At 41.3% G+C, this 26,228-nt stretch overlaps 1 protein-coding gene across 3 annotated transcripts in view; it reads left to right on the top strand.

Annotated features, from left to right (window-relative positions):
• The window catches only part of BCAT1 (branched chain amino acid transaminase 1), a 71,958-nt gene that overhangs the window by 34,873 nt on the left and 10,857 nt on the right, over positions 1 to 26,228 (top strand). Inside the window, exons 3-11 of one of the 3 annotated variants that reach the window (XM_064155985.1) lie at positions 3,922 to 4,122; positions 5,288 to 5,344; positions 7,331 to 7,441; positions 8,320 to 8,439; positions 12,357 to 12,520; positions 14,454 to 14,596; positions 20,193 to 20,278; positions 22,519 to 22,659; positions 23,784 to 23,858. In XM_064155985.1, coding sequence (XP_064012055.1) covers positions 3,922 to 4,122; positions 5,288 to 5,344; positions 7,331 to 7,441; positions 8,320 to 8,439; positions 12,357 to 12,520; positions 14,454 to 14,596; positions 20,193 to 20,278; positions 22,519 to 22,659; positions 23,784 to 23,858 — 1,098 coding nt within the window. The remainder of the gene's footprint in view (positions 1 to 3,921; positions 4,123 to 5,287; positions 5,345 to 7,330; positions 7,442 to 8,319; positions 8,440 to 12,356; positions 12,521 to 14,453; positions 14,597 to 20,192; positions 20,279 to 22,518; positions 22,660 to 23,783; positions 23,859 to 26,228) is intronic. The other 2 variants (XM_064155984.1, XM_064155983.1) reach the window with 2 other exon arrangements.

The following is a 26,228-nucleotide window of genomic DNA, read 5'->3' as shown; positions in this document are numbered from 1 at the left end:
CATCTCATTCTCTCCGACACCTGGCTATGCCTTGTTACCTTTCACCTTCATAGTAATTCCTCAGGCTTTTTGTAACCTGTCTCCTCAGTATTTGTTCTGCCACTGTAACCACATTTTGCTGTTCGCAAGTGCAAGGGCAAAACATGTTACATTTTGCTTTCGCTTTTGAGTCTCTTACTCCATCAGCAGGCCCTGGTGTTTCTCAGGATATGCTTACAAACTCAGTATAAATGACAAGAAGTAATAATTGCAGTTGCTTTGTGATCTCGATTGAATCAGCTTGACTAGAAGTCAGGGAGGTTACTTGTTTCATCAGAATAGATTAGTCACTCTCACTGGAGAGGTGTTAATGTTTCAAGGATTGGCTGCTGAAACTTGCTGTTGTAGTTAGGTAACTTGTAAGCTATTTTACAGCTGAGGCTACCACTTCCAGTTTTATTCATCAAAGTGGTAGAAGCTTTGCCCAGCATGGCATTTAGAAAAGTTTGTGAATGTCAAATCTACACTTTTTACAGCTGCTCAATCTATTGGTTATGGTGTAGTTGTTTCAGTGCAATGAAGATAACCTCAGCCAGAGATCATTTGGGGAAGGCCTTAGCAAAATGTGATGGAAAGAGTAGGACAAAACATGTGCTTGCCATCTGCACCTACCCAAGACAACTCTCAAAGCTAAGAAAGGTAGAAATGCAGTAATGACAGTAACAGCTCTGGCCTGAGGTAGCTGTCAGCTCCAAATTCATTTAAGGCTATTGCAAAGGCTGGTTAAAATAAGCATTAAACTGACATCTCGGCTAGAGGCACCAGAACATCTTGCTACATCTTTGGTTAAAATTGACATTGACTGGCTTGTCACTTGGAGTTTGACCTAGCTCATAATTGACAAGATTGTTTTGATCAAATGATGAATTTTAGTTTCAGGAGATCACAATACATCTTTATTTGGACTGGGTAAAGCTTGACTCTGAAGGAGTTACATTGGAATCAGAAGGCACTTCTCACACCAGGGGAGTGCCTGTGGTCGAGACAGTGGCTATTTGTAGGTGTATTGTTGCTATATAAGCCCTGAAATCCAGTAATATTCAGCTGGCTCCCTTTTCCCTACCATGGGCAGATCAATCTGGTTCTTCATATTTCTTACTGGAGTGCCCTCGGGGGGGTCCTAGTCACAGACATCTTGTACATGCTGTACTGCAGTGACATGCTGAGCTTGCAGGGCTGGAACTATCTCTTTGCCATTTTACTTTAGGCAACAGGGGTGAAATAGCTGTACTCAGTAGATTGTGTTTATGGTAGGTTGATTGGGGTTTTTTTTTGTCTCCCTTACCCTTTTTGTTCCTGTATTTACTGGTTTTCCTTCCAGTTGAATGGTTTTATTAGGCAGCAGTCAGAAGGTGCTCGAGAGCTTGTTAATAATCAAAGGAAACAAAACGCAAATCTAGTTGAAAATTCTCTTTTGTATTGAAAATTCAAATGGCAGGGATCTGGATGAGTGTTAGTGCCAATCTCTACCGCCTCTTTAATATGCTGCTTCCAGGGCTAGGAGAATCTTAACAAAGGAAAGAAATAAATTGCCATTCGTAAAGTTCATAGGTGCTACTGTGATAGCGTTGTGGTAATTCTTTGAGTGATATAAAAGGCCTTCTGGTATTAGTCAACTGGCCCTGCTTTGCTCGCTTTGTATGAGTTCTTATGAGCATTTGGTTTCCCTCTTGCTGGTGCTGTCTGAACAGCACAAGTTGCTGGGACAGGAATTTGGAGCAAGTTAAGCCAAAAGGGTCAATAGGTCAGGTGAGATCTTATGTAGGGGATCTTAACTGCTCAGGGACCTAGAAGAGACAATACTTCATGCTGCACATCACACTGTGGGAAAGTGTACTCCAAGGATGGGCTCTGTGATGCATGGATTAAAAAAAGACGGGATGTATTGCACTTCCTGATGGTATCTTGACATAGAAAGCATTTGGGTTCTGAAAGATTCAGGCTTTGCACTGTTAAGTTGCTCTACTTGCTGCTTGGTAAAAAGGAGGAGAAAATACAATAGAATGAATAAGGGGAAAGAGCCTTAAGAAAAGATCTTAAGAAAGCAATGGTCAAAGAAAATACGAAATGTGTCTCCTGGGAGCTTACCAGGGTTATAAGTATCAGGAAAATTGCCTTTTTGCCTGTTTAAACAAGTGTTGTCCTACTGGTCTTTGCAGTTTAATCTATTTTTGAAGTCTCTTGCTGGGTGTTCTACTGTTGTTTGAAGGAAGTTTTATGAGTCAAATGCCATACTGGATATTGTGGAGTCAGGTGTTTGCAAAATGCCTGAATGAAAGCTGGCTTCATTAAATGCTGAAGGAGCTGTGAAACAGCATGTGAGGTCTTTCATCAGAGAATGCAAATGCAGGAAGCTCTGTGATAAAGACACCAGACTTCTGGACAAGCATCATAGCTACCTACCTCTAGACCTTCTACCTTCAGGTGCCTCAACCTGAAAGCCAGTCCAGCGTTTGTGACTACAGAAAGTTCCCAGTTCTTGGCACTGAGAGCTAAGATTTGTGGACTGCTGCTCTGAGGCATGTTCACTGCTGTGTGACCCCCCTACCCGTCACATGGGACTACCCATTTTATTGACTTGCAGGAATAAGCACTTGGCCCACCTCTTGCCTCTAATGAATGACTCTGGATCTGAGACCTTTTATGTGGTAGCCATTAGAGCATAACAGTGTGCTTGCATTTGATCACCACAGTTTCATTAAATTACAATTTCCATTATAAGGGCTGTCCAAGGCTCTCTTGCACCCTCAATCTCCAAATCTGGAGGAATATCTTTGGTAAAAAACTGGGTCCAAGAAAGCTCAAATGCTCCCAAGCAAATATGTTTCTCCATTTGTGGCTGCAGCTCACTGCACTCTCTGCATGTACTTGTAGGCCAGCTATAAGAGCCAGGTTAAAATCCTTCCCCACCCTTAAAGTAAAAGCTATTTGTTAATCACTGTGATCTTAGCAAGCTGTTCTGTAGTGCTGCTGCCTTTCAATTAGTTGTGCTACCACATCTGAGGAAGTGGCAAACTAAGGCATGAAAGCAGAAATCAGCATACTAATGGGAGTTCTAGGAGATGAGACTCCATGTGACAGTTCTGGTCCTTACGCCAGTTTATAGTAAAAATAATTATCTTAATGATAATGACCTGAGACAAGACAGGAGCCATGACTTTAGGGAGAACTGTTAGTACCACTGGCAGCAGGAGTGCTTGAGAAGCTGTAATTCTGTCCAGACATAAAGCCAAGGATGTAACTCTGTTCTGCATTCTTGCTTAAGCCCCACTGACATCCTGGCCCTGCGTAAGCATTTTCCTGAGCAGACTCTTGAACTCTTTTGTGGCTTTTTTATGATGCTCCACACTCTTCTGGGATATAACCTTTTGCAAAGTGAATGTTAAGACGTGGTCAGGTGTCATGGAGGGTGGCAAAGCCCCTGAAAGGTCCCCATGTCATGTAAGTTACAGTGTCTCACATTTTAAGCCAGAAGCATCGTAAAACCAAAACAATCTTCTAGTCCCATGAGAAGTTTCCTCCCTAGGGAAGATAAAAGGCAAAGATTGGCCTTGTTTTCCCCATCAATTTCTCGTGAAACTGCGTTCCACGACATCAGGTAAAATTAATTTTTATTTTGAGGACATCATTAAGTAGTGCTGTCAGGGGGATAAAGGATAAAACAGGGTAACTATAGAGAGTTAAGGAGAATAATTGTTGTTTCATCAGATTAAGTATTAGTCCAACCAGGCTAATGCACTTGTACTATCTAGACCTATTTAAGCCCTATAACTGCAGATAGCTTGAACCAAGCTTTTAGCTATTGATTTGTTCCATGTTTAGTGATATAGAGTAATTCTTACATGTCTGACAGTTGTTTTTATGCTCTTCATGTTCCTTCAGGCTTCAGACTTGATTATCACCCCAGCTACAACTTTCAAGGAAAAACCAGACCCGAGTGGTTTGGTTTTTGGAACTGTGTTCACTGATAATATGCTGACAATTGAATGGTCCCTGGCTTCAGGTTGGGAGAAACCTTACATTAAACCACTTGAGAACCTTTCATTGCATCCAGCCTCCTCATCTCTGCATTATGCTATAGAAGTGAGTACTGAGTCAATTTGGAAATTTCTATTTTGTTTCATTATGTCTTGAAGCCATAGCTTTGCAATACAAATACTATTACTGTCTTAAATTTATTAGTATTTAATATTTGTTGTTGTTGTTATTTTTAATTGATGATCTTCCAGAATAATTCCATTACTTAAAACAAGGTTATGTTGTGGTTACCTAAGTGTAACTCAGAAGCAGCTCTGGCCTATAGATTCAGCTCACTTAACTTTCTGGCCTAGCAAAAGTGATCCCTACTTGTTTGGCAACAAATTAGTTTGAAAAAACGTTCTAGTTCAGTGATGGTGATCTGTCCAATTCCTGTCCCCAGTGTAGCCTAATGAAGCACTAGATAAGATTCTCAGAGCAGTTCTAATTTGGACAATGAACATGCACCTTGTGAAAGCTTTTTAAAACTGTTTTAAAATTTCATAGCTTGCAGAACAAATTAGACAGATGCTCATTTGCAGCTCTGTTCAAAGTTTGGAGAACTCTGAACTAGATCTGAGGTATTCAGCATATCCAAGTGTGTTTAAGCAGAGAATATTCAGTAAGGAACTTTGGAAAGTGAAATGTTAAGTCGGAAACCAGCGTGGTTAAGTTTCCGTGCTTAGCTGTGTACTGCCTAAAGCTGCCTTCTGTGTCCCCAGAGCAGCTTTGGCAGTACTTATGTCTGTGTGAAAGCCTCAGTAGGGTACATATGCTGAAGGTGGGAATGTCTCCACTGAGGTTAGTGGAGTTGCTTGTGCTTATTTCTTTATTTTTTCCTTTTTTGTCATTTTGTTTTTTGTGTTTGCTTTGCCACTGATGTAAGGAAAATCAAGTTTTCCCCTGCTTGTTGTCCCTGAGCTCCTGCCTTCACCATTCTTTGTTGTTAGTTGTTGCTCTTTTTTCCCCTTCAAGTCACGAGACCTTCAGACGTGCTGTGTAAATTACAACAGGCCCCTGTGACAAAGGCTGCAGCTCTTGATCTGCTGCGTAAGAAGTAAGAAACCACGCTGGAGTCCCAGATCTATATTTCTCTCTTAGTAGCATATTGCTTTAATGCTTGGCCTCTGGCCCAGTCTGAAATCATTGCTAATATGAATATGCTCTTTTTTTTTATTTTTCCTTTTATTTTTTTTATTCTTTTACCCTTATTGCATCACGTTTCCTCTAGCCAAGAGGACAGACAGAGGAGAATCTGGTGCCAATGCTGTGGCTCAATGAATACACAGTGGGTATAATAAAAATGATGAATTTGGCATTCCCTCCCCTTCCTTCTTGCCCTCCATGATGCAGTATGATAGTCTGGATCTGCAAACTCCAGATCCAGCTCCTGTGATGTACACATGTCTGATAATGTTGTTTGCACACCACTGTAACAGCCAGTCATCCAAGCAACCAGAGCTGTTGCTTTTATTCGAGTTAAGCATTTCTGGAACACATCACTGTCTCCCTTTTTAATGAGTGAAAGGTTTTACTGAGCCCTGAAAAGTTGAAAGTATTTCTTTTCAGAGAAAAAGATTTAAAAGCTTGAGAAGACTTTGTGTTCTTAGTAGTAACATTCCTTCCTCTTCCCTCTCATTAAAAGTTCTGTGGATGTGTTTCGGGAGATGGGGGCGGGGAACAACTGTTCTGCGATAAAAAAGTGGCACTATAGCAATGTGGTAGTAGTTACAAACTGGCCCAGTAAAAATCATATCAAAATATCAACCATATCCCCAGCTATGCCATCCTTTAATAAAGACAGATTTTTTTTCCCTTGTAGCTACAATACCTATACTAGGAACAGTTTGTTTTTCAAAACTACATGCAAAGATTTTAATAAGGTTGTCATTGCCATTGGATTAAGACAAATTTTGAAGGCAAAATGTTTTGTGTTCTAATTCTGGTTCTATTTACATTGCTGGCATGTAGCCTAAGGAAAATTACCAGGATCCTTGCAACCCAGTTACGACCTGATTAAAATTTGTCATGTAGAAGGACCTAGCTCTGTCATGGGACTGCAGAAAAAATTCTAAACGTTGTTTTTCACTGATTCTTAGGGTAAAATGCTGTAGAATTTAGTAATAATGATGAAGACTTGAATACTCTACTAAAATTACTTATACACAAATGCAGGTTTTTTTTTTTCCAAATAAAATATGTGTATGTAGACTTTCAACCAGGTGGAATTTCCAGCTTTTTTTTTTCCTGGTGGAACAGTCAGGCAGCAAAGCTTTGGGAGGCTGGCAGCAGTGTTTCAGTTAAATTCATAGAACTTAAATGTAATTCACTAAAACATGCTTTAGAAAATAGCTTGTAAAAATCTGAATTTATGCCTGTAATCATGTGATCCTTTAATACTTGATCTAAATAATAGTTGTTTATATGTATATATTAATGTAAGATTATATAATACATGCATATTCTGTCTATAACTGAAAATTATCAACCTGTAACTGCAAAGAACTATGAATGTTTTGTGGGGATATAGTTTTGCTGTGGATAGGAGATGCTGTATAGGATCCTTTTGTGAGGGCACTGGTATCATAAGGGTTTCTGGTAAATTGATTGTCAACACCAGTCATCCAGTTGTGGCACTGGAATGGCATAATTATGACTAATTTAAGTTTCCTCTAAGGCAAAGATATAACATTTTTATGCATTCTTCCTCTAATGTAAGGTCAATGCATCTGTCTGTCTTACACAACATTACAGGTATATGGGGAAATAAGTGACCAAGAGTTTGCTACATACAGCAAAACCTGAAGCAGAGATCCCTTGTCATTACCTTATTTTCTGCTTCTTACTGAAATGTGTTTTGGACAGACCCCTAAAATTTATTAACGTATATAATTAAATTCTATAGATCTTTTCTGTGAGGGAGAATACTGTTCTGGCTCAGCCTTAGGTATTGTCAGGATGTGAGAGAGGAGTTCAGTCAAACACGTGCTACAAATTTTAATTGCTGTAACCAAACAATGAAAGAAATGTTTATTATTAAGTCCCCTGACAGAGAGAGATACATCTGAAGCACAGTTGAGTTGTCTTTGGATTATAAATTTCATAATCACTATCTCACCGGATTGTGTCGCAGAGGTGAACTAGTTAATGCTTATGCTTTGAGTACTGTGAGCAGGAAAGTGAAGTTCTTTTTTCTAAGCAGTGTGTTCTGATTTTGTGCAGATCATCACGAGGTAACGTGGCAGATATAATTCGATTTTCTTTTCCTTGGTAGTTGTTTGAAGGAATGAAGGCTTACCGAGGAGTGGATGGCAAAATCCGCCTGTTCCGGCCCACCCTCAACATGGACAGGATGGTGCGTTCAGCAAAACGAGCAACTCTGCCAGTATGTAGCCACAGCATCTTACTCTCCTTAAGTCAGAGAGTATTTTCCTTTTCAGAGAGCAGATCTCTGAAATGTTACAACTATTGTAACATTTGTTAAACATTCTAACTCCTAAATTATTGAGTTCAAGTTTGAGTTCTAGTTCAGTAAAGGGAACAGTTTGAAACACTTTTTTTTTTCCTTTTAAATTACAAAAGTGTTTTGCTAGCTTTCTCTCCCTCCCATCTCAGGTGTTACACAGTCTGTTTCTGATGGATGAACACTGTTCTGCAGGTATTTGCATGCAGACAGCCATTGAAACTGTTTTGGCACTGATGCTCTTCCTTTTCTTCTTTCCTCTTCAGTTAAGTCCTCCAGTCTTTGTGTGCTTTCATTTTTGGCCATGCTAACAACTTAATACTGCTTTTAGCAGTTGTATGTCAGCCAGTGAGTTTCCTCCCACACTTCTTAGCTTTATTACTGTGAGAACTTTGCAACATTGTAAAGCTGATAGATTTGCTGGGCTCCCTGAAGTTATAAGCCAAAGCAGTCATCTGTGGAAGAGGTGATGCTGTGGCTTGCCACATGCCAAAGAGATGTTGGTTGCATGGGGAGTTCTGTCTGTGCTTTGGAGGCAAGAAGGCTCAATGGCTCCTTTTTAGTATCTCAGGAGAATACTTCATAGAAGAAAGAGGGTATTCTGAATAATGTATAAAAAAACACAGTGTCAAAGACCATGGGAACCTGAGACTCAAGGAAGATGATATGGTCCTGTGTACCTCTATGGGCTGTCACTGCTACATATCCTGATGAAGTGTTCCCTTTGGATCTGTGAAGACCACAGAGTGTTGGGGCTGTAATTCACCATTTGCTCTCTTCATTTTGCTTTTCTTCCTCAGTGTTTTGACCAGAACGAGCTGTTAGAGTGCATTCGAAAGCTTGTGGAGGTGGAAAAGGAATGGGTCCCTTACTCAACGGCTGCCAGCCTGTATATCCGTCCTACCTTAATTGGAACTGAGGTATGACATTTTTTCCCCCCTCTGGTGTATTTAAGCATGAGGCAAAAAACCTCTATGCGTGATAGGAAAGACACAACAGTTACAAGAGAACAGTATTAGAGTTGGGAGACAGCTGGCTTTTTAAGTTAGTCAGTTGCAGCTTGCTTTCGCAAATTTCTGTTGCCCACGCCACCACCTAGTGGGCACATCGATTCAGCTCACAGAAAGTAAAAGGGTTCTCAGTGGCAAGGACGACGTTTAGATTAACTTTGGCTTTGCACTGAAAGAATAGTTAGTTGTGGCATGGTAGTATATGCCTTTAGCCTACGCTTGAGTAAGAGAAAATGTGAGGCAACAGAAGTTACTGTGCGGATTTTGTGATTTCATCTTATGCCTCCATCCTGACCTCAATGAGGAAACTTTGGAAGATTCTACCCAGGAAATGATGATGGCTCTTTTGAGATAGACTTTTAACAGAACTAATAATTATTCTTGAACCTAGATAAACCTGACCTTGTAAGATGTGCCTCAGCAACTAGGTATTAGCTTGTACTGTGTGAGTTTCATGTGGATGTGAGTCAAATCTAAAACATTAATAAAGGGAATTAGAAAGTTTATTTTAAGTAAAACTTTAAGGATCTTTTTTTAGCAGTGGAAAGAATAAAGCCTGTATTGGTAGAGCATAGGACAAGGAATGTATAGTTCCGAACTAAGCAAGTCACTCTTCACAGTATCTCCATCTGTAAATGAACATTATATATTTCACATTTGTTCTAGGACTCTATTAATTTAATGCTTGTAAACCAGTTGGAGATTTTCAGGTGGAAGTGTCTCTACTCAGTGACTGTAAAGTACTAATACTAAAAACTGATTACACACACCTCCCCACTCCATCTTTTCTTTTATAAATTCTTGTATTGTTGAGCTTTGTTTCAGGTTAGCCACATATCTGATCTTTCCACAATGTCCTATGTTGTTTCTGGATTGCATGTCTCGCAAGAGGCAGCAAAATTAAGAAACCCTGTCAGCATGATCTTTTGAGTGATTTTGTAAGACTCAAGAAAAATATCCAGATATCAGTTAGTTCATCTTGTTAGCAGTTTTGCTGAAGGAGTAAGGTGGACAGAAATCAGAAGAAACCTTTCAGTACCTGAGGAAGGCTTATTTGAATTTCCCAGCAGTTCCATGGTTACACTGTAATTTTCCCTTCCACCTCCCAGTTGTAACAGAAATTAATATTTTTTAAAATGAATTATGACTAATAATGTCTGTATTAATATTATTTTTTATTATTAATATTCAAAAATTGGGGAAATTCCCTGAGATTCTTTGGCTTTTCAGTCGACAGGAAGCAATTGCACAGCATTAAACAGTTTAAACAATCAGAACTTGGAAAATAATAATGAGAAAACAGGAAAAATTCTAACTATGCCTATGGAGTCTTGGCATTCATTCCAGCAGATGTACTCATGACTCTTTTGCTCCCTGAGTAAGTCTCCTGTATGAAAGACACTTTCAAACTCGTGATGTGATCCTGGGGTAAAATACAAATATTTCAGGCAGAGGGAAGAGATGGTTCTAAGCTACTAGTGTGGCTGCAACACATGGTTGCCTTTAAGCAGCGGCAAACAAGGAGAGATAGGAAGGCTGGTGCAGACAAAGGGTGATGTAGAAAGGCACGGTGCAGAAAGGCAAATGTGGTTTCTAAATCCATCCCCCTTTGTATACTTGATTTTGAAATCAAACTGTCCAATAGGCACTAGCACCATTGTTCTGGCCAATTAATTCAAAGCTTAGTGCCTACTTTGACCATGCAGGCATGTTGAGGGCAGCACAAGACACTTGACACGTGGTGCTAAGCCCCCTAGCCCACAAGGCTTTGCTGGCATGAAACCCTTATTGTTTGCTTATCTTACTCCAGGACCCACAACAGGAGGAGGAGAGCCAGGGTTAAACCTGACTGAAAGGATTTATGCCCTACCAGGACACCAGTTTAGCTTCACATAGTTTGTGCACATTCTTTATTACAGTGAAGATCTAATCTTAGAGACAAAGAGTGAGCTTGTTCTTTTTCAAAGACTAATTTTTAAAAAGACTGTTTTTTCTAAGTTGGATCATAGAATAATTCAGGTCAGAAAATACTCTTGACATTGTCAAATCCAACCACTGACCCTACTTTAAAAGTTCACCCCTAAACCATATCCCCAAGCACTACATTTAAATGACCTTTAAACATGTCCAGGGATGGTGATTCAACCGCCTCCCTGGGCAGCCCATTGCACTGCCTGACCACTCTTTCTGTGAAAATCTTTTCCTAATGTCCAGTCTCAACCTATCCAGTCACAGCTTGAGGCCATTCCCTCTTGTTTTATCCACAATTACCTGTGAGAGGAGACCAGCACCAATCTCTCCACAACATCCTTTCAGCTAATTGTAGAGAGTGATGAGGTGTCCCCTTAGCCTCCTCTTCTTCAAACTAAACAGCCTCAGCTCCTTCACCATCTTTGCTGCCACTCACTCCAGATAAAAAAGGTAGAAAAAAACAACCCATTCAGTTGCATAGAAGATAACAAGAACTGGGGGCAACAAACTGTATGGTGCCCTGCTTGAGCAGGGGAGTAGAGCAAGGTGATCTCTGGAAGACTGTTCCAACATCAGTCACTCTGTGATTCAATGGTCCTAAGCTTTGCAAAGAATCATATAGGTAAGCAGAGTCTCCTACCACAGGATTCAGACTTTGACAAGTGCCAGAATTTTGACTTTCACCTTCAAGTTTTGATAGTTGTGACTCAAGTGTGTGAGGGTTTGGGTGTTACCCATCCTCCCCGCCCCCACTTTGAAAAGATCACCCAGACTAGACTAAGCGTCTCTGGAAATTGAATGAAGCTTTATATTTACAGCTTAGCACAATATACAAGCAGATATTTACAATATGTACATTTATATATAGAAGTATACAAGTTAAAAAGTAATACAGAAACACAGCAGCCCTCCCAGAAACCTGAGTCCCCAAGAGGGGCTCTCAAACACCCTTCCACCTTTCCTCCCACCCCTCAACCTTACCCTAGATGTTGCCTTATGCCCAGGAAGCAGGTGGATTAATCACACAGATGGCAGATTAGGTTAGAGTGAGAGAGAAGTTCAGACCAAAGCCCAGACAGCGACTGCGTTATCTATATTTACATTCTTGTTCTTATACATCTCAGCAAGCCTATAAGTGAAGTAGTCATCACCATTGTTTTCTTCTCACAGCCTGTAATCCAGTTCTTCTCACCAAAACATTCTAGCTAGGCTCAAACTAGCACAAAGTGTGAGAAACCATATCTCAGAGGGGAGAGAAAGAAACAAAATGAAACAACAACAAACTCCCCCAAAACTGGAACATTCCAAGTTATTTCCTGTGCTGTTGTGTGAACCATTTCCAGGACACAAGGCATTTAACCAGTCACAGTCTTCGCAGAGCCAATACTCCTCTCTACCAATGCCAATTCTAAGTGGCGTTGGTTAATTCTTCAGCAATACAGTGATTTCTCCATTGCTGTTATTGCCAGCACTAGTCTTTGCTACTCTTCTCCCTAAAAGGCTTTTCAGCCTTCTGCTGTGATTAATTCATATAATTATGTAGTATCTTGTTCAGCTAATTTCTGAATTCTCAAAAGCTTGAAACCATTTGAGAAGATTAGAATAATATCTACATAAATGAAACAACTGTAAGTGAATGGGGACAGTATATAAGATTAGGGTTGTTAGGTTACTCAAACTTGGGGGAAGTCAGGCAAATATCATCTTTTCATTGCAGCACTTGCATTGTCCTGGCAAAAGCAGTTAATGTTGCAGTTCCACTGAAAGCAGCATTTCAAAAGCCAGTTGTGCAGTGTATGATGTCTGGAGTGAAGTGTACAAATAACTTTTGATTTGTTTGCATTCCTTGCTTTCAGCCCTCCCTTGGAGTGAAGAAGCCGAGTAAAGCCCTGCTGTATGTCATAATGAGCCCTGTAGGCCCTTACTTTGCAGGTGGATGCTTCAGCCCTATATCCCTGTGGGCAGATCCAAAATATGTGAGAGCCTGGAAAGGAGGAACAGGGGATTGCAAACTGGGAGGGTAAGAAAACGTAATTCTGCATCTTATACCTAGCTTACAAGGGACATTTGGGTTTTAGTATACTATCTAATTCATTTGAAGTAGAAGTATTAAATGCAGCAGTTAAACAATGTACTACAATAAATATTTCAGACTTGTGTGATGCAAATATTATTTATATGATTTAATTTTTTTTGGGATAATATTGGATATTAAAGCCAAGTGGATTATTTGCAGGGGCAGCTTTGCATAAGGAAATGAGGAACTGGACCTAGATGGTGTTGATGCAATGCTTGAGCTGTTCCCCTTACAGAAGCTGACATTAAATACAGCACTTTTGTGATGCAGTGTTTGGTATAGCAGCCTGCTGCCAAATAGGCAGTGAGGAGCACTAACTGCTGATCTCCTTCCTTGGCAGACTGTCCTGACATGCTATCTGTAGTCATCCAGGTGAGAGTGGGCATTGACTTGACTACAGTCTGGCAATTTTCTGCTGAACTAGGCCAAAGCACTAGTTAGGTGGAAACATAATTGTTCAAGCGCTTGGCTTGTGGACCTAAAGCTGCTTAGGACTTGACAGGAACAAGCAATTTGAATGTTGCTAAATATATGTTTATTCATTCCTGGTCTTTGATTAAAATGAAGTTTATGGTCTCTACCTAGGAGTTTCTTCTCTACACAGTTGTCAAGTGATGCTCAGTGGGGCTGATAGAATAATCAAAGGGCAGAAATGCTGCTTTCCTTCATTTAATTTTGAGAACTTTTGCTCTTTGTGAGCTTTTGCTTAGTTTTAGAAATATCAGTTGTATCTTATGGATCCGTCATAGATCAACTGTGATAAAAGGAATAGTCTGGAATCACTGCTGACTTGATTTGTGCCCCAAAGTGAGATGTTAACTGCAGTGTGGTCAGCACTTTGGAGCTGCTGTCTTTAAACCTTTATGGTTGTTGACCATTAGAATCAATAAGAGGTTCTCCACCACTCCAAGAAGCTAGAGAATGTCATTATATGAATGACAGATTATTCAGCCAAATTCACTCTGTAGGCAGCATTTTAGGAAAACAGTTGGTCCTCAGGGATATGGAATTCATCAAATCCCATTTGTAGCTTCTGAAACTATTAGTTCTGTGAATGTCTTTTACTAGAAAAGAAATAAGTCTCCTCTCATGATTTTTTGTGTTCCAAGAGCTTCATCTGGTTTGTATAACCTGTTAATCTAATGTATATGGATATATTGATTTTCGTTTTGCCTTTTTTAAAAGCCATGAGCTGGATAGGAATTGTTCTCTTGCCAGGATGCCAATTGCTGAATAAAGATCAGCACTTTCCTAATCACAGAAAATGGAACAAGAGGTGCTTTGCAGACAATTTGGATGGGTAGTTTTGAACTATTGGTGTTTGGCCCTCTAAAGTTTTTGGGTGGTAGATACAAATGATCCAGTAAAATACACTGGTTGAGTGCTGGGGTTTGAGCAGAACTGAATAGTCTGAGAAGTGAAAAGAACAGGCAAGGTAAGACTAGGGTCCTCAGATAAGACGCACAGCTGCAGGGAAGTAGCGTTGGGTACAAGTTGTAGCTGAGCTGTGTGAGGGGGCCTTGAAGGGGGGGCAGGATGATCAGCCCTGGGAACAAGTGAAATTGTTGTGGCTAGCGAAGCTTATCATAATTATGTATGTATGTACCCAATCCACTATATAAGTATCATGCTTAGCTTCCATAAGCAGATTGACCTTCTGTGTATCATATTGGTATAAGCTCGTGTCTTTCTGATCTCCCACGTGGCCTTTGAGCAACCCAGCAGTTGAGTACTTCCAGTGAAAATAACCCAGGGACAAGCAGTGACTGCAGAATACTTTCTCACCAGGTAGATGTGCACAAAATCTTGCATAGAAATAAGAAAATAACCAAACAGATACTCATAACTGTTTGCTCTTCCTTTTTGTTTCTCATAGGAATTATGGTTCTTCTATTTATGCCCAACAAGAAGCCATGGAGTTTGGCTGCCAGCAGGTTTTGTGGCTCTATGGAGAAGATCACCAAATAACTGAAGTTGGAACAATGAATCTATTTCTCTACTGGATAAATGAAGATGGAGGTACTGGAAAACAAACTATGAAAACCTTCTCTGCTTAAAAACTGTTTGTTGACCAGCTTAATTATACCACTGTGAAAGAGGAGATTCTGGAGCAGCCATGAGTTATGCCTTCTGATAACATACTAAACTGTCCCTGTGCTCAGAAGGGCAGAGTCTAGCTGTACTCAAGGTCACACTGTAGATTTAATGTCTACTGTAGCAGCATGCTTGGTGTTGAATGAGGTTTTGGATCATAAATGCAGACATACACACCTATAAGCTGTCTTTAGTAACTCTTCAAATTCTTAATTTTGTCATGAGTGGTTCCTATCATCACTTTCTGGCAAGTCATATGTTTCAGAAACATAACCAAAAGTACTTAAATATCTGACTGAAGGACTTGGCTCTTTCTTTGAAGGACTTGAAGTTCTGTCCAGTGGAGGCAGAGAAAGAAGCATGTCAGCCAGCATTCTACATCACTAATGCTCAAATGATGCTTTCAAGATATACCATCATTCTTGAAGCCATTTTTATCTTTTTCTCTCCACAGCTATTTCTGGGTAATGCACATGCTATTAGAAAAGTGTCTAGTTAGTGAGCATCCAAATATTTAGGCATCTCAAAAACACCCATTGGGCATGCCAGTATTCAGTGCTTGAGAGGTGATGGCTGCACCTGAGACCACATGACTGAATCCTCAAAGGACTGAGCCAGTGCATAGGCAAATGAATCAAAGGACACCTCCTGACTTTGAGTGTTGGCCCTCCATGAAAATTAAATGTTACTGAATTTTGCGTGGCTGCAGACACAGGTTTCAGACTCTGGTTGCATCATAGTGCCATTGCTACCCTTGAATATTGACTTTTATCTAACAGTGCTCAGCTGCAATACAGAGGCAGCATTCTGTGGGAACATCAGTGTGTTTTGGACGGTGTAGGGTAATGGGAATCCAGCTACCTGACTCCCATCTCAAATTTCCTTACTGTTCTTCTGCAAAATCTGTACCACTTTTGCAAGAAGGAGGAGGATACTTGTTCAGTGTTGAATGAGTCTGCAAAGTCTTGTGAATGTAGCTGTAAATATGGGAAATCTTGTTTTAATAGCAGCACTAGGTTTGTCAGTGTAGCTAGATGGCCAAACTCATGCCTTGTATAATTTCACTGAAGAGACATGAAAATAGGTTTTGGCTCATTCTGCCCAGGGCAAAGACACTGAAGGGAACGCATAGTTAGAATTCAATGTTCTCATTGTACTTAAACCAGGAATATGCTGGAATTATCCAGCTGCAGCACCATACCCTTCCAAAGATCTGTCAATCACTGTTAGCAGTGCACTACTGAATATTACAATTGCGAGGTGGCCGAAGCAAACAACTTGTAATTCGTGGCACCCAAGATAACTGTATACTGGCAAACCTGCTGTTTCACATGGCGTGGTCATTAGCATCACTGTAGCACTTTGCTGTCTCCTGATGTATTGGTGAATGCTTTAGTTATCATATCTTTGGCTGAGAATCACTCTTGCTACCAACCTGTGTCATCATATACCTGCCTATAGCTTCACATTGTGATTTCAAGTGTATGCCATTATGTTCTGTCACTTTACAAAGGGTACCTGCTCAGGCTGTGGGTTTGTTTTGTTAGGCAAATCCTGCAGCTGAGAGAGGGGTCTAACATAAAAATAGGCAGAAATTGCAGATCATCATCATCAAAAGGAAAATGTCCTCATGTTTTCAGAGGTCACTGTGGGATAGTCTGAACTGCTCTCCTTAGTTTATAACAAAATAAAGACCTAGCCCAGTAAAGCCTAGACTAACGCTATCTGTGCTTCCAATAAGAGCAGGCTTTTCTTGCAAGCCTTTGTTTATGTAGCTTCAGTTACAGCATTGTGTCTAAATGGAACAAGATGTGGTGGCTGGAGAAATGTTTAGTTTACAACACTGAGGAGGGAGCAGAGGAGCAAACCATTCAGTTTCTGGTAAAATAAGATGATATAATGTATGCTGCTCTTGTACTTTCACTGCTGCTCTGGCTGAGGCTTGTAAGAAGACTGTATCTGGATTCCTGCACTTACGTCATCACAGGATTGTGATATTTCTTTCCTCAAATACTATTTACATATTAAGTTCACAAAGTGAACATTTGGTCACCTTATAGTCCTTTCCATTTGCCTCTTCAGAGCACATAACAATCCCGAAAACTTACTTCCTTTAGCGTCTGCTATTTTAAATGCTAAGATTTTCCATAATGCCAATAGAGTTGACATTATGGAAAATCTTAACATTTAAAAGTATGTCCCACCTGAGGATTGCTGACTATGAACTTTGTGGGTACTTCTCCAAAATTTGGTTTCTTCAGAAAGATTTGAGTCCATCTTTGCTCTGTTTCTGGCTTTACTGTTAAGGCATTGTGGCCAGCATTCAGGTGTTAACATTTTTCTGCTGTTAATAAAATGGAGATTAATGATTTGTGGTGGTGTTTGGTTATAGGCTGAACTTTATTCTCTCAGAGATCTTTTCCAGCCTCAGGGATTCTGTAATACATAATACATAAATAAAAAGATAATTCTGTTAAAAAATTATCTGAACTAGTCAGATAAAATACAAGGCAAGTTTGCTTAGTGCTCTGTAGATGGAAGATTTTTGTGCTGCAGAAGTATCCTGTACTAGGAGAATACTATCAAAACAAGGACTGTACATTCTGCTCTTATAGAAAGCCATGGCAGGGAGAGGAGAGCAGCAGATGAATGAGATGTCTGCCAAAGAGAAGGAGGGGAAAGTAATTGACACAGACACTAAATTGGTGATTGCATGAGGAAAGCATAGAAGAAAAGCCTGAAGTAAGGAGAAAGCAATAGAAAGGTCCACAACAGATTGGGTGAGGAAGTCAGCTGTTATTAATAATGAAATCAGATTTCTGGGTTCTTGACCCTGATACCACTTGGTATCTTATTCCTCTGGTAAAGTGTGTTTTGGGGAATTTCTCATGATTGTTACAGTGTGGCTAGTCCTGGAGACATCCCACATTTGGACTCTTATCTGCTGTACCTTCATAAATATAGATGTGTGAAAGTTGAAGCTGTGTAATATGCTAGACCTCATTTTAAAGGTCCTTTTTAACACTCTTTAACACTTTTAACATTTCCATTGTTACTGCATGTCTAGACCATTCCTGCTGTAATGAAGCACTGGTTTAGTAGTGCTACTACTCTAACAGTGGCCAACTGAAGAGAAACCCTGATGCTTTGCATCAAATCCCAGAAAGAGTTCAAGGATGTTGCTAGGTCTTGTAGGGAAAAAATTAGAGTGGTAAAAGCTCATTTATAACTTAGACTGGCCACTGCTCTAAAGGAGAATAAAAATATTTCTGTAAATATATTAATGGCAAAAGAAGGGGCAAGGATAACCTCCACTCCTTATTAGATGGAGAGGAATGTAGTAATAAAAGATGAGGAAGAGGCAGAGGTACTTAACACCTTCTTTGCCTTAATCTTCAATAGTAGGACAGGTTGTCTCCAGGACAGCTGGCCTCCTGAGCTGGCAGATGGAGCCAGGGACCAGTACAGTCCCCCTGTAATCCAGAAGGAAGCACTAAGGGACTCTGCTGAGCCACCTAGATCCTCACAAGTCCACGGGACCAGATTAAATCCACCCTAGGGTGCTGAGAGAGCTGGCAGCTGAGCTGGCCAAGCTGATCTCTATCATTTATCAACAGTCCTGGCTCACTGGAGAGGTCCCCAAAGACTGGAAGCTGGCCAGTGTGATACCCATCCACAAGAAGAACTAGAAAGAGGAACCAGAAAATTACAGACCTGTGAGCCTGACCTCCGTGCCAGGCAAAGTCATGGAACAGGCTGTCTTGAGAGCCATCAAAAAGCACCTACAGGATGGCTAAGGGATCAGGCCCAGCCAGCATGGGTTTAGGCAGGGCAGGTCCTGCCTGACCAACCTGATCTCCTTTTATGATCAAATTACCCACCTGGTGAGCATGGGGAAGGCTGTGGGTGTAGTCTACCTGGACTTCAGCAAAGCCTTTGACACTGTCTGCCACAAGAAGCTCCTGGCAAAGCTGGTAGCTCATGGTTTGGACAGATTCACTCTGACATGTGTCAAGAACTGGCTGGAGGGCCAGACCCAGAGTGTGGTGGTGAATGGTGCCACATCCAGTTGGCAGTCACTAGTGATGTTCCCCAAGGATCAGTTCTGGGCCCAGTCCTGTCTAATGTCTTTACTGATGAGGGGATTACAAGGGGATTGAGTCCACCATCAATAAGTTTGCAGATGACACCAAGCTAGGAGCAGGTGTTGATCTGTTGGAAGGTAGGAGAGCCCTGCAGAGGGACCTGGACAGATTGGATGGGTGAGCAGAGGCCAATGGGATGTGATTTAACAAAGCCAAGTGCAGGGTTCTACACTTTGGCCACAACAACCTGAAGCAGCATTGCAGACTGGGGACAGAGTGTCTGGAGAGCAGCCAGGCAGAAAGGGACCTGGGGGTACTGGTAGATAGTAGGCTGAAGATGAGCCAGCAGTGTGCCCAGGTGGCCAAGAGAGCCAATGGTATCCTGGCCTTTATCAGGAACAGTGTGGCCAGCAGGACAAGAGAGGTTATTCTTCCTCTGTACTCAGCACTGGTCAGGCCACACCTTGAGTGCTGTGTCCAGTTCTGGGCTCTTCAATTCAAGAGAGATGTTGAGATACTGGAACATGTCCAGAGAAAGGAGAGGAAGCTGAAGAGGGGCCTGGAACACAGCCCTGTGAGGAGAGGCTGAGGGAGCTGTAGTTGTTTAGCCTGGAGAAGAGGAGGCTCAGGGGTGACCTCATTGCTGTCTACATCTACCTGAAGGGAGGTTGTAGCCAGGTGGGGGTTGGTCTCTTCTCCCAAACAACCAGCAACAGAACAAGGGGACACAGTCTCAAGTTGTGCTAGGGGAAGTCTAGGCTGGATGTCAGGAGGAAGTTGTTGGCAGAGGAAGTGATTGGCATTGGAATGGGCTGCCCAGGGAGGTGGTGGAGTTGCTGTCCCTGGAGATGTTCAAGAAAAGTCTGGATGAGGCACTTAGTGCCATGGTCTGGTTGATTGGCTAGGGCTGGGTGCTAGGTTGGACTGGATGATCTTGGAGGTCTCTTCCAACCCGGTTGATTCTCTTCTATTCTACAAAGTGGATATCCTTAATTCCACATTCCCAAATTAAGTAAAGCAGTTGAGGGAAAATAATGATCTGTTCTGAGATTATTAGGCATGATTCTTGTGCCTCCCCATTAGGAATTTGAACACTGAGCCATTCAGTGGTTCCCAATAGTGATACAGTGAATCCATAAGGCACTAAGGAATATAAACTATTACCAGACTTTAGCCATGCATTTGTTACTGTATTAAACATGTTTTTCCCCTACTCACTGAAGAGTACTGAAAAGGTTCCAAACACTCCGATTCCAGTAAACTGATATGATGTAACTCATGTTTTTTACAGAAATCTGATAGATGTTGTATCTTGCTAGGTAAGGAAAGTTCCTGACCTTCTTCAACTCCATTTTCCTGTATAATAGTGAGAAATGTTATATTTGTTTCTTTGGGTTATTTTCAAATACTATTTCTATTTTTTTCATGTTTGACAGAATATGAGCTGGCAACCCCACCTCTAGATGGCATCATCCTTCCAGGAGTGACAAGACAAAGCATTTTGGATCTGGCACGCAACTGGGTGAGTGTTTTGACCTTGGCTGTTACGGTTTCCACTGTCATGTTATACTGTCAATTAAAATAAGCATTCCTAGTGCTCAGTAGCTTGAAGTTCAATTCATCTGGTCAAATTCCTTATCCAAAATGGGAACTAAGGGCATGCTAATTCATAGATTTTCAGCAGCATGATCAGAATACCCACACCCATCACACAGCATTATCAAGCTTATAAAATTAGCTCTGTGTAGTATTTATTATGAAAATTCTCATTACATTTGCTGGTACCAGCTACTTAAAGCAAGGAAACAAACAATTACTGTGCATGACCAGAGCTATATTTCAGTCATCAACACACTATTTCTTCACTTAGTTCTCATGGTTCCACTCTTATTTCTGTTAACTAGCATGCAGCCTAAAGTCTAGCCACAGTCTTGAAGTTATCTTACAGATAGCTTACAGATTCCAGCTCTGCAGTGCAGCTGCACTGGTACGCTTGGGACTATCTCATGTTTTGAAATGCATCAGACTATTCACTCTGGTGAATAGTTTTGGAGGTGCTCAATCCAAGGACTTTGAGGAGCTGGAGTGGGTCCCAGATGGGCAATGAAGCTGGTGAAGGGTCTGGAGAAAAGGTCTGGTAAGGGACAGCTGAGGGAACTGGGGTGACAGTGCAAGAGGAAATGGCCTCAAGTTGCCCCATGGGAGGTTTAGGTTGGTCATGAGGAACAGTTTCTTCTCCTTGAGGTTTGTCAAGGCCTAGTCCAGGCTGCCGAGGGCAGTGGTGGAGTCCCCATCCTTGGAGGGGCTTCAAAGCCATAGGGATATGGTGATGAGGGACATGGTTTAGTGGTGACCTGGCAGTGTTGGGTTAACGTTTGGACTCAGTGATCTTACAGATCTCTTCCAACCAAAAATAATTCTGTGATTCTTTGATTTTCTTAGGTGTCTTCTATTCTCGCAAGGATTGTTCTGCCAGACTTCCTTTCCCTGCCTTGCTCTCCCATTACTGCCCTGTGCAGAGCTAATACTGCTTTCTGCTGTCATAAGCACCTCTATTTCATGTTAAAAATCTTGCATAAAAAACAAGGCTAAACTTTAGTTTAGTCTGCTGGGACAGCAAAGCCCACATAAATCCATTAAATTAAAATGTCAAAGTTTGATGTTTACTTCTGTTCTTTAAATACATCCCCTCAATAAGTTGCTCTGCATTTTTTAGCACTTGTAGAAGGGAAAACAATTCCCCTGTTCAGACTGTCCAAAGTGAATTTCTTCTGCAGTACAGTGAACTTTTGGTTTTGGCACCTGTGTACAGGCTACAGTGTGGAATTCCACCAGGGATTAAAGAACATGCCACAGAGTTGGCATTGCAGGTGAAATTAACAGAGTGTATTTTGCTTAGGAATTGGTGTGAGAGTGAGGTGCAAAGCTCTCTTGGCTTGAGTAACTTTTGTACAAACTCTATCATACTAGAAACCATCAGTACTCAGATCCTGTTGTTGTATGACCAGTGACAAATTCCCCTGTAATCTTCTCTCATGCAGTATCAATCATAGAATGGCTTGGGTTGGAAGGGACTTCTGAAGGTCATCTAGTCCAGCCCCACCCTGCAGTCAGCAGGGGTATGCTCAACTAGAGCAGGTTGCCCAGAGCCCTGTTGAGCCTCACTTTGAATATCTCCAGGGATGGGACCGCAGCCACCTCCTGTAGAAATACCCTGTAGAATCACAGAATCACAAGCAGGTTGGAAAAGACCTTCAATATCATCAAGGCAAACTTATCACCCAGCACCATCTAATCAACTAAACCATGGCACCAAGTGCCACATCCAGTTTTTCTCAACACTTCCAGGGACAGTGACACTCCCACCTCCCTGGGCAGCCCATTTGAATGCCAATCACTCTTTATTTGAAGAACTTCTACAGAAGTTCTTCAGCTACAGAACTTCTTCCTAACATCCACCTGCCCTGGTGCAGCTTGAGACTGTGTCCCCTCATGCTGTCACTGGTTGCCTTGCAGAGGAGACCAACCCCACCTGGCTACAACCTTCTTTCAGGTAGTTGCAGTGGCACTTCATCATCAGGATTGTATCTGGCAAATCATAGCCTTTCTTGAAGGTCATTATTTTGGTTTGAGTCTTGTCTTGTGTGAAGAAAAGATCACAAGATCACAGCCAAATCTTGACTATCACTAGAAACAGAACAACCAAACCATTTTGAAACGTCTTGCAAATTTTACCGTTGATTCTTTTCTTTTTTTGTACAGGGAGAATTTAAAGTATCTGAGCGATACATAACCATGAGTGACCTGACAACTGCCTTGGAACAGAACAGAGTGAAGGAAATGTTTGGTGCTGGAACAGCTTGTATTGTATGTCCTATCTCGAAAATTTTATATAAGGGCAAGGTAAGAAAATAGGTTGTTGGGTTGTTTTGGGGTTTTTTTTTGGTTGGTTGTTTTTTTTTCCCCTAACTTCTTTCTTCAGAAGTTTATTGTCAGTAATGGCAGCTGAAGCAAAAAAATTGTGAAATAGAAAGGGATTGCTGCCAGAAGTCTGGAAAGATGAACAGCATCAGTATGTTGTCAGAACTTTCCCTCTATTCAGTGCATAAAATCTAACTTTCTGGAGTTAAAAAAAGGGGGTGGTGGTGGAAATAGCTCCGAGCTTGTTTGAAAATACAGAAAAATACATCCTCCAACAATTCTTCTATTGAATTTTTTTTCCAAAGTTAGGTCACCTGGGAAATTTGAGGAAAGGAAATCTTTCTCAAGGAACACAGTTACTGAGCCACTGCATTTTTTCCTTCTTAAGTTTTTCTCATCTTTTCCCATCATTGTAATGAACTTACTACAGATGGAAGAGTTGTTTCAGGAGGGTGTGCAGCTGCTTCTACCTACTATAAACCATGTGGGAGATTTTTCCTGCTCATGTGGAATTCCAGAAGCATTCAGACTGTTAAGACAACTTGATGCTATTTAGCCAGCACAAAGCTGTTTCAGAAGGCTGAGTTATTGCAGTCGCATGTATGGATGTGCTTTGTTCCACTAAATATAGCAAATGCAGTAACTGTCTATGAAGTGATAGTGCTTGAATAGGTAAGATGGAATGTGTGGCTGTAATCAGATGCTAAGGTAGTATGAGAGATAGTGAGGTGCTGAGTGATGATGAACACTAAGTGCACCTGTTGTTTCTACACCATATTAAACACTGTTTATACTGTTTCTACTTTTGCCTGTAGAACAGAACTTTCAGATTGAACAGATCTTTTGGAAGGTTTAGATGAGCTTTTGTTTCAAAAGAGTGTAACAGTTCAGTTAATCTAATTTCACTGTCTCAGCATGTCTCCCTGTAAAAAAACATGGCATGTGTCCTTGCCTTCTTGTAAGAAGGGCTAGGAAGCTTGGTAAATAATTATTAAAATCCTTGGTGACTTTAAGGTATTGACATGTATGTAAAGCTATTATTACATGTTATTCTCTCTCTCTTTCCCCCTGCTCCCTCCCTTCCCCCTTCCTTTATTTGACATCAGCATTTGCACATTCCAACTATGGAGAATGGACCTCAGATAACCACCCGTTTCCTGAATAAGCTCAGTGATATCCAGGTAAGGTCCTTCCTCTTTATTAACCAGATAAAGTGGTAAAAGGTGAGGCCACATCTGGAGTACTGTGTCCAGTTTTGGGCCCCTCAGTTCAAGAAGGATTTCAGGGAACTGCTACAAAGAGTTCAGCACAGAGGCACAAAGATGCTGAAGAGAGTGGAACATATCCCTTCTGAGGAAAGGCTGAAGGAGCTGGGGCTCTTCAGCTTGGAGAAAAGGATCCTGAGGAGTGACCTCATTCATGTTTATAAATATATAGATGGTGAGCATCAGGAGGACTGAGCCAGGTTCTGCTCGGTGATGTCCAATGACAGGAAAATGACACTAGGAGAGTAACATGAGATCAGCATCTCATGCTATCGGACGTCTCTGGCTGCAACTCTGGGAGGAAATAATTCCTGATATTATGGTACTATTGTATTAGTGGCTAAGCCAACTTTCATGAAGGCAACAAGAGACACTTATAGAGAGACAACTGTGTTGTCGTAATGGCTTGAAATTTGTGTCTTTCTCTCCAATACTAGGACTAATTGTTAGGAAGAAGCACAGGCACCTTTGTTTTGAGATTTTATTACTTATTGATGGAAAGAAGAGGTTTAGTATTCCATGTTCCCAGCTCAGTTACATGTAGCATTTTTCTCACTTTACTATATGAGAATACATAGCAGTCTTTCTCTAGGATCTCACTGGTTACCACCATTTTCTTCAATCTTTCTCATCCCAAGTGCCTGATCCACTTATGTAAAGTAACCTTTTGTGTCCATCACTTTACTTTTTTGTTTTGTTTACTTTTTTTGTTGTGATATTTCCATGGAATCTGTAATATTCTTAAAACTTATGGGGAATTTGCAGAATCTTTCATGAAGGTCTTCTGTATGTTTATTATGGAGGGGTAATTAATTGATGCAAGATGCTATTTTTCCAAAATTAATATTGTTAATTAAATTTAATATTCAGAAGGAATAACTAGATCCAGAAATAACTTGCAAAAAATATATAAACATTAATTGAACTGGAAGAGAAGGTTCCCAAGGTCAGTATATACCACTTGCCCACTAGATGGACTCAAGAAGCACTTTTCTGCTTATGGCAGAAGGCAATGGTGAATTAGAAGAGGCTTTAAATATTTACTCTTAAAATATTATCTGCTGACTCACAGGGCTAGCTACAGCTTCAGATAGTACCCAAACACTTTCAGGGAATTCTGTTACTTGTCAGCTGCTAAGGCTTCTGATTCTTCCCAGGCTTCACAGTGTGCTGGGAAGGGAGGCAGACAATCTCTGACCTATCTCTTGGCTCCTGTGAATGATCTGTGCATCTCCAGGATTTCTTGTCTTGGCAGGAGACTTCCAGGTGTAGGCAGGATGTCTTGCAATGTGCAGTCTTAGCATGATGTCGTGCTGGCTATGCAGGCCGATCACGTGGAGGCATTTAGAGCCTGTTCCTGGTAAACTTGAGGCAGAGTAGTTTCCAGGCAAACAAACTCAGAGCATCTGAGTTTGTTACTTTGTATGAGAACTAACTTATAGCTTAGCATAGCATGGCAAGATGCAGTAAAGTAGTATACTGCCAGGAACAGAGAGCAATAGCAACAGGCAAAAGCAGACAGGAATACGACAGCTGAGCACGTTGCGCTACCTGCTCAACTCTTTTTATCAATACGGCCCAAGACTGATGGGTCTTTGGACATAGAACAGCCAATCTGATGGCCTTTAGACCATATTAGGTGAAGCCATAGGCCTTGCACAAGGCAAGCATAAGCTAAGCATGTGTCTTGTTTACACAGGATGTAAACAAGTCTGGGCAGGCCAGAGTCCTTACACTCAGTGGCTCCAGGTTCTTTGTCCTCTTTCCCATGGTTGCTTCACCCCAGAACAGAAGGAGGGAGAGCAGAAAACATGCATGGGCAAGCCAGTACATGTATAAGCCTATTCTGGCTATTCAGGCCTACCATGACAATAGTGCGCCAGCAGGAGGAAAGAAAGATCTCTTTGCAGTGTCACTGGACCCTTGTCACAGAATCACAGAATTAATCAGGTTGGAAAAGACCTTTGAGATCATCAAGTCCAACCTATCACCTAACACCTTCTGATTAAGTAAACCGTGGCACTAAGTGCCTCATCCAGTCTCCTTTTAAACACCTCCAGGGACAGCAACTCCACCACCTTCCTGGGAAGCCCATCCCAATGCCAATCACTCTTTCTGTGAAGAACTTCTTCCTAACTTCCAGCCTAAATCTGCTTCAGCATAGTGTGAGGCTATGTCCTCATGTTCTGTCACTGGGTGCCTGGGAGAAGAGACCAGTCCCCACGGGGCTACAACTTCCTTTCAGGTAGTTGTAGAGAGCAGTAAGGTCTCCCTGAGCCTCCTCTT

This window comes from Pogoniulus pusillus, chromosome 15, assembly GCF_015220805.1.
Source record: "Pogoniulus pusillus isolate bPogPus1 chromosome 15, bPogPus1.pri, whole genome shotgun sequence".
Classification (NCBI taxonomy): Eukaryota; Metazoa; Chordata; class Aves; order Piciformes; family Lybiidae; genus Pogoniulus; species Pogoniulus pusillus.
Note: the sequence above shows the minus strand (reverse complement) of the source record. Positions and strands in the feature narration are given on the sequence as shown.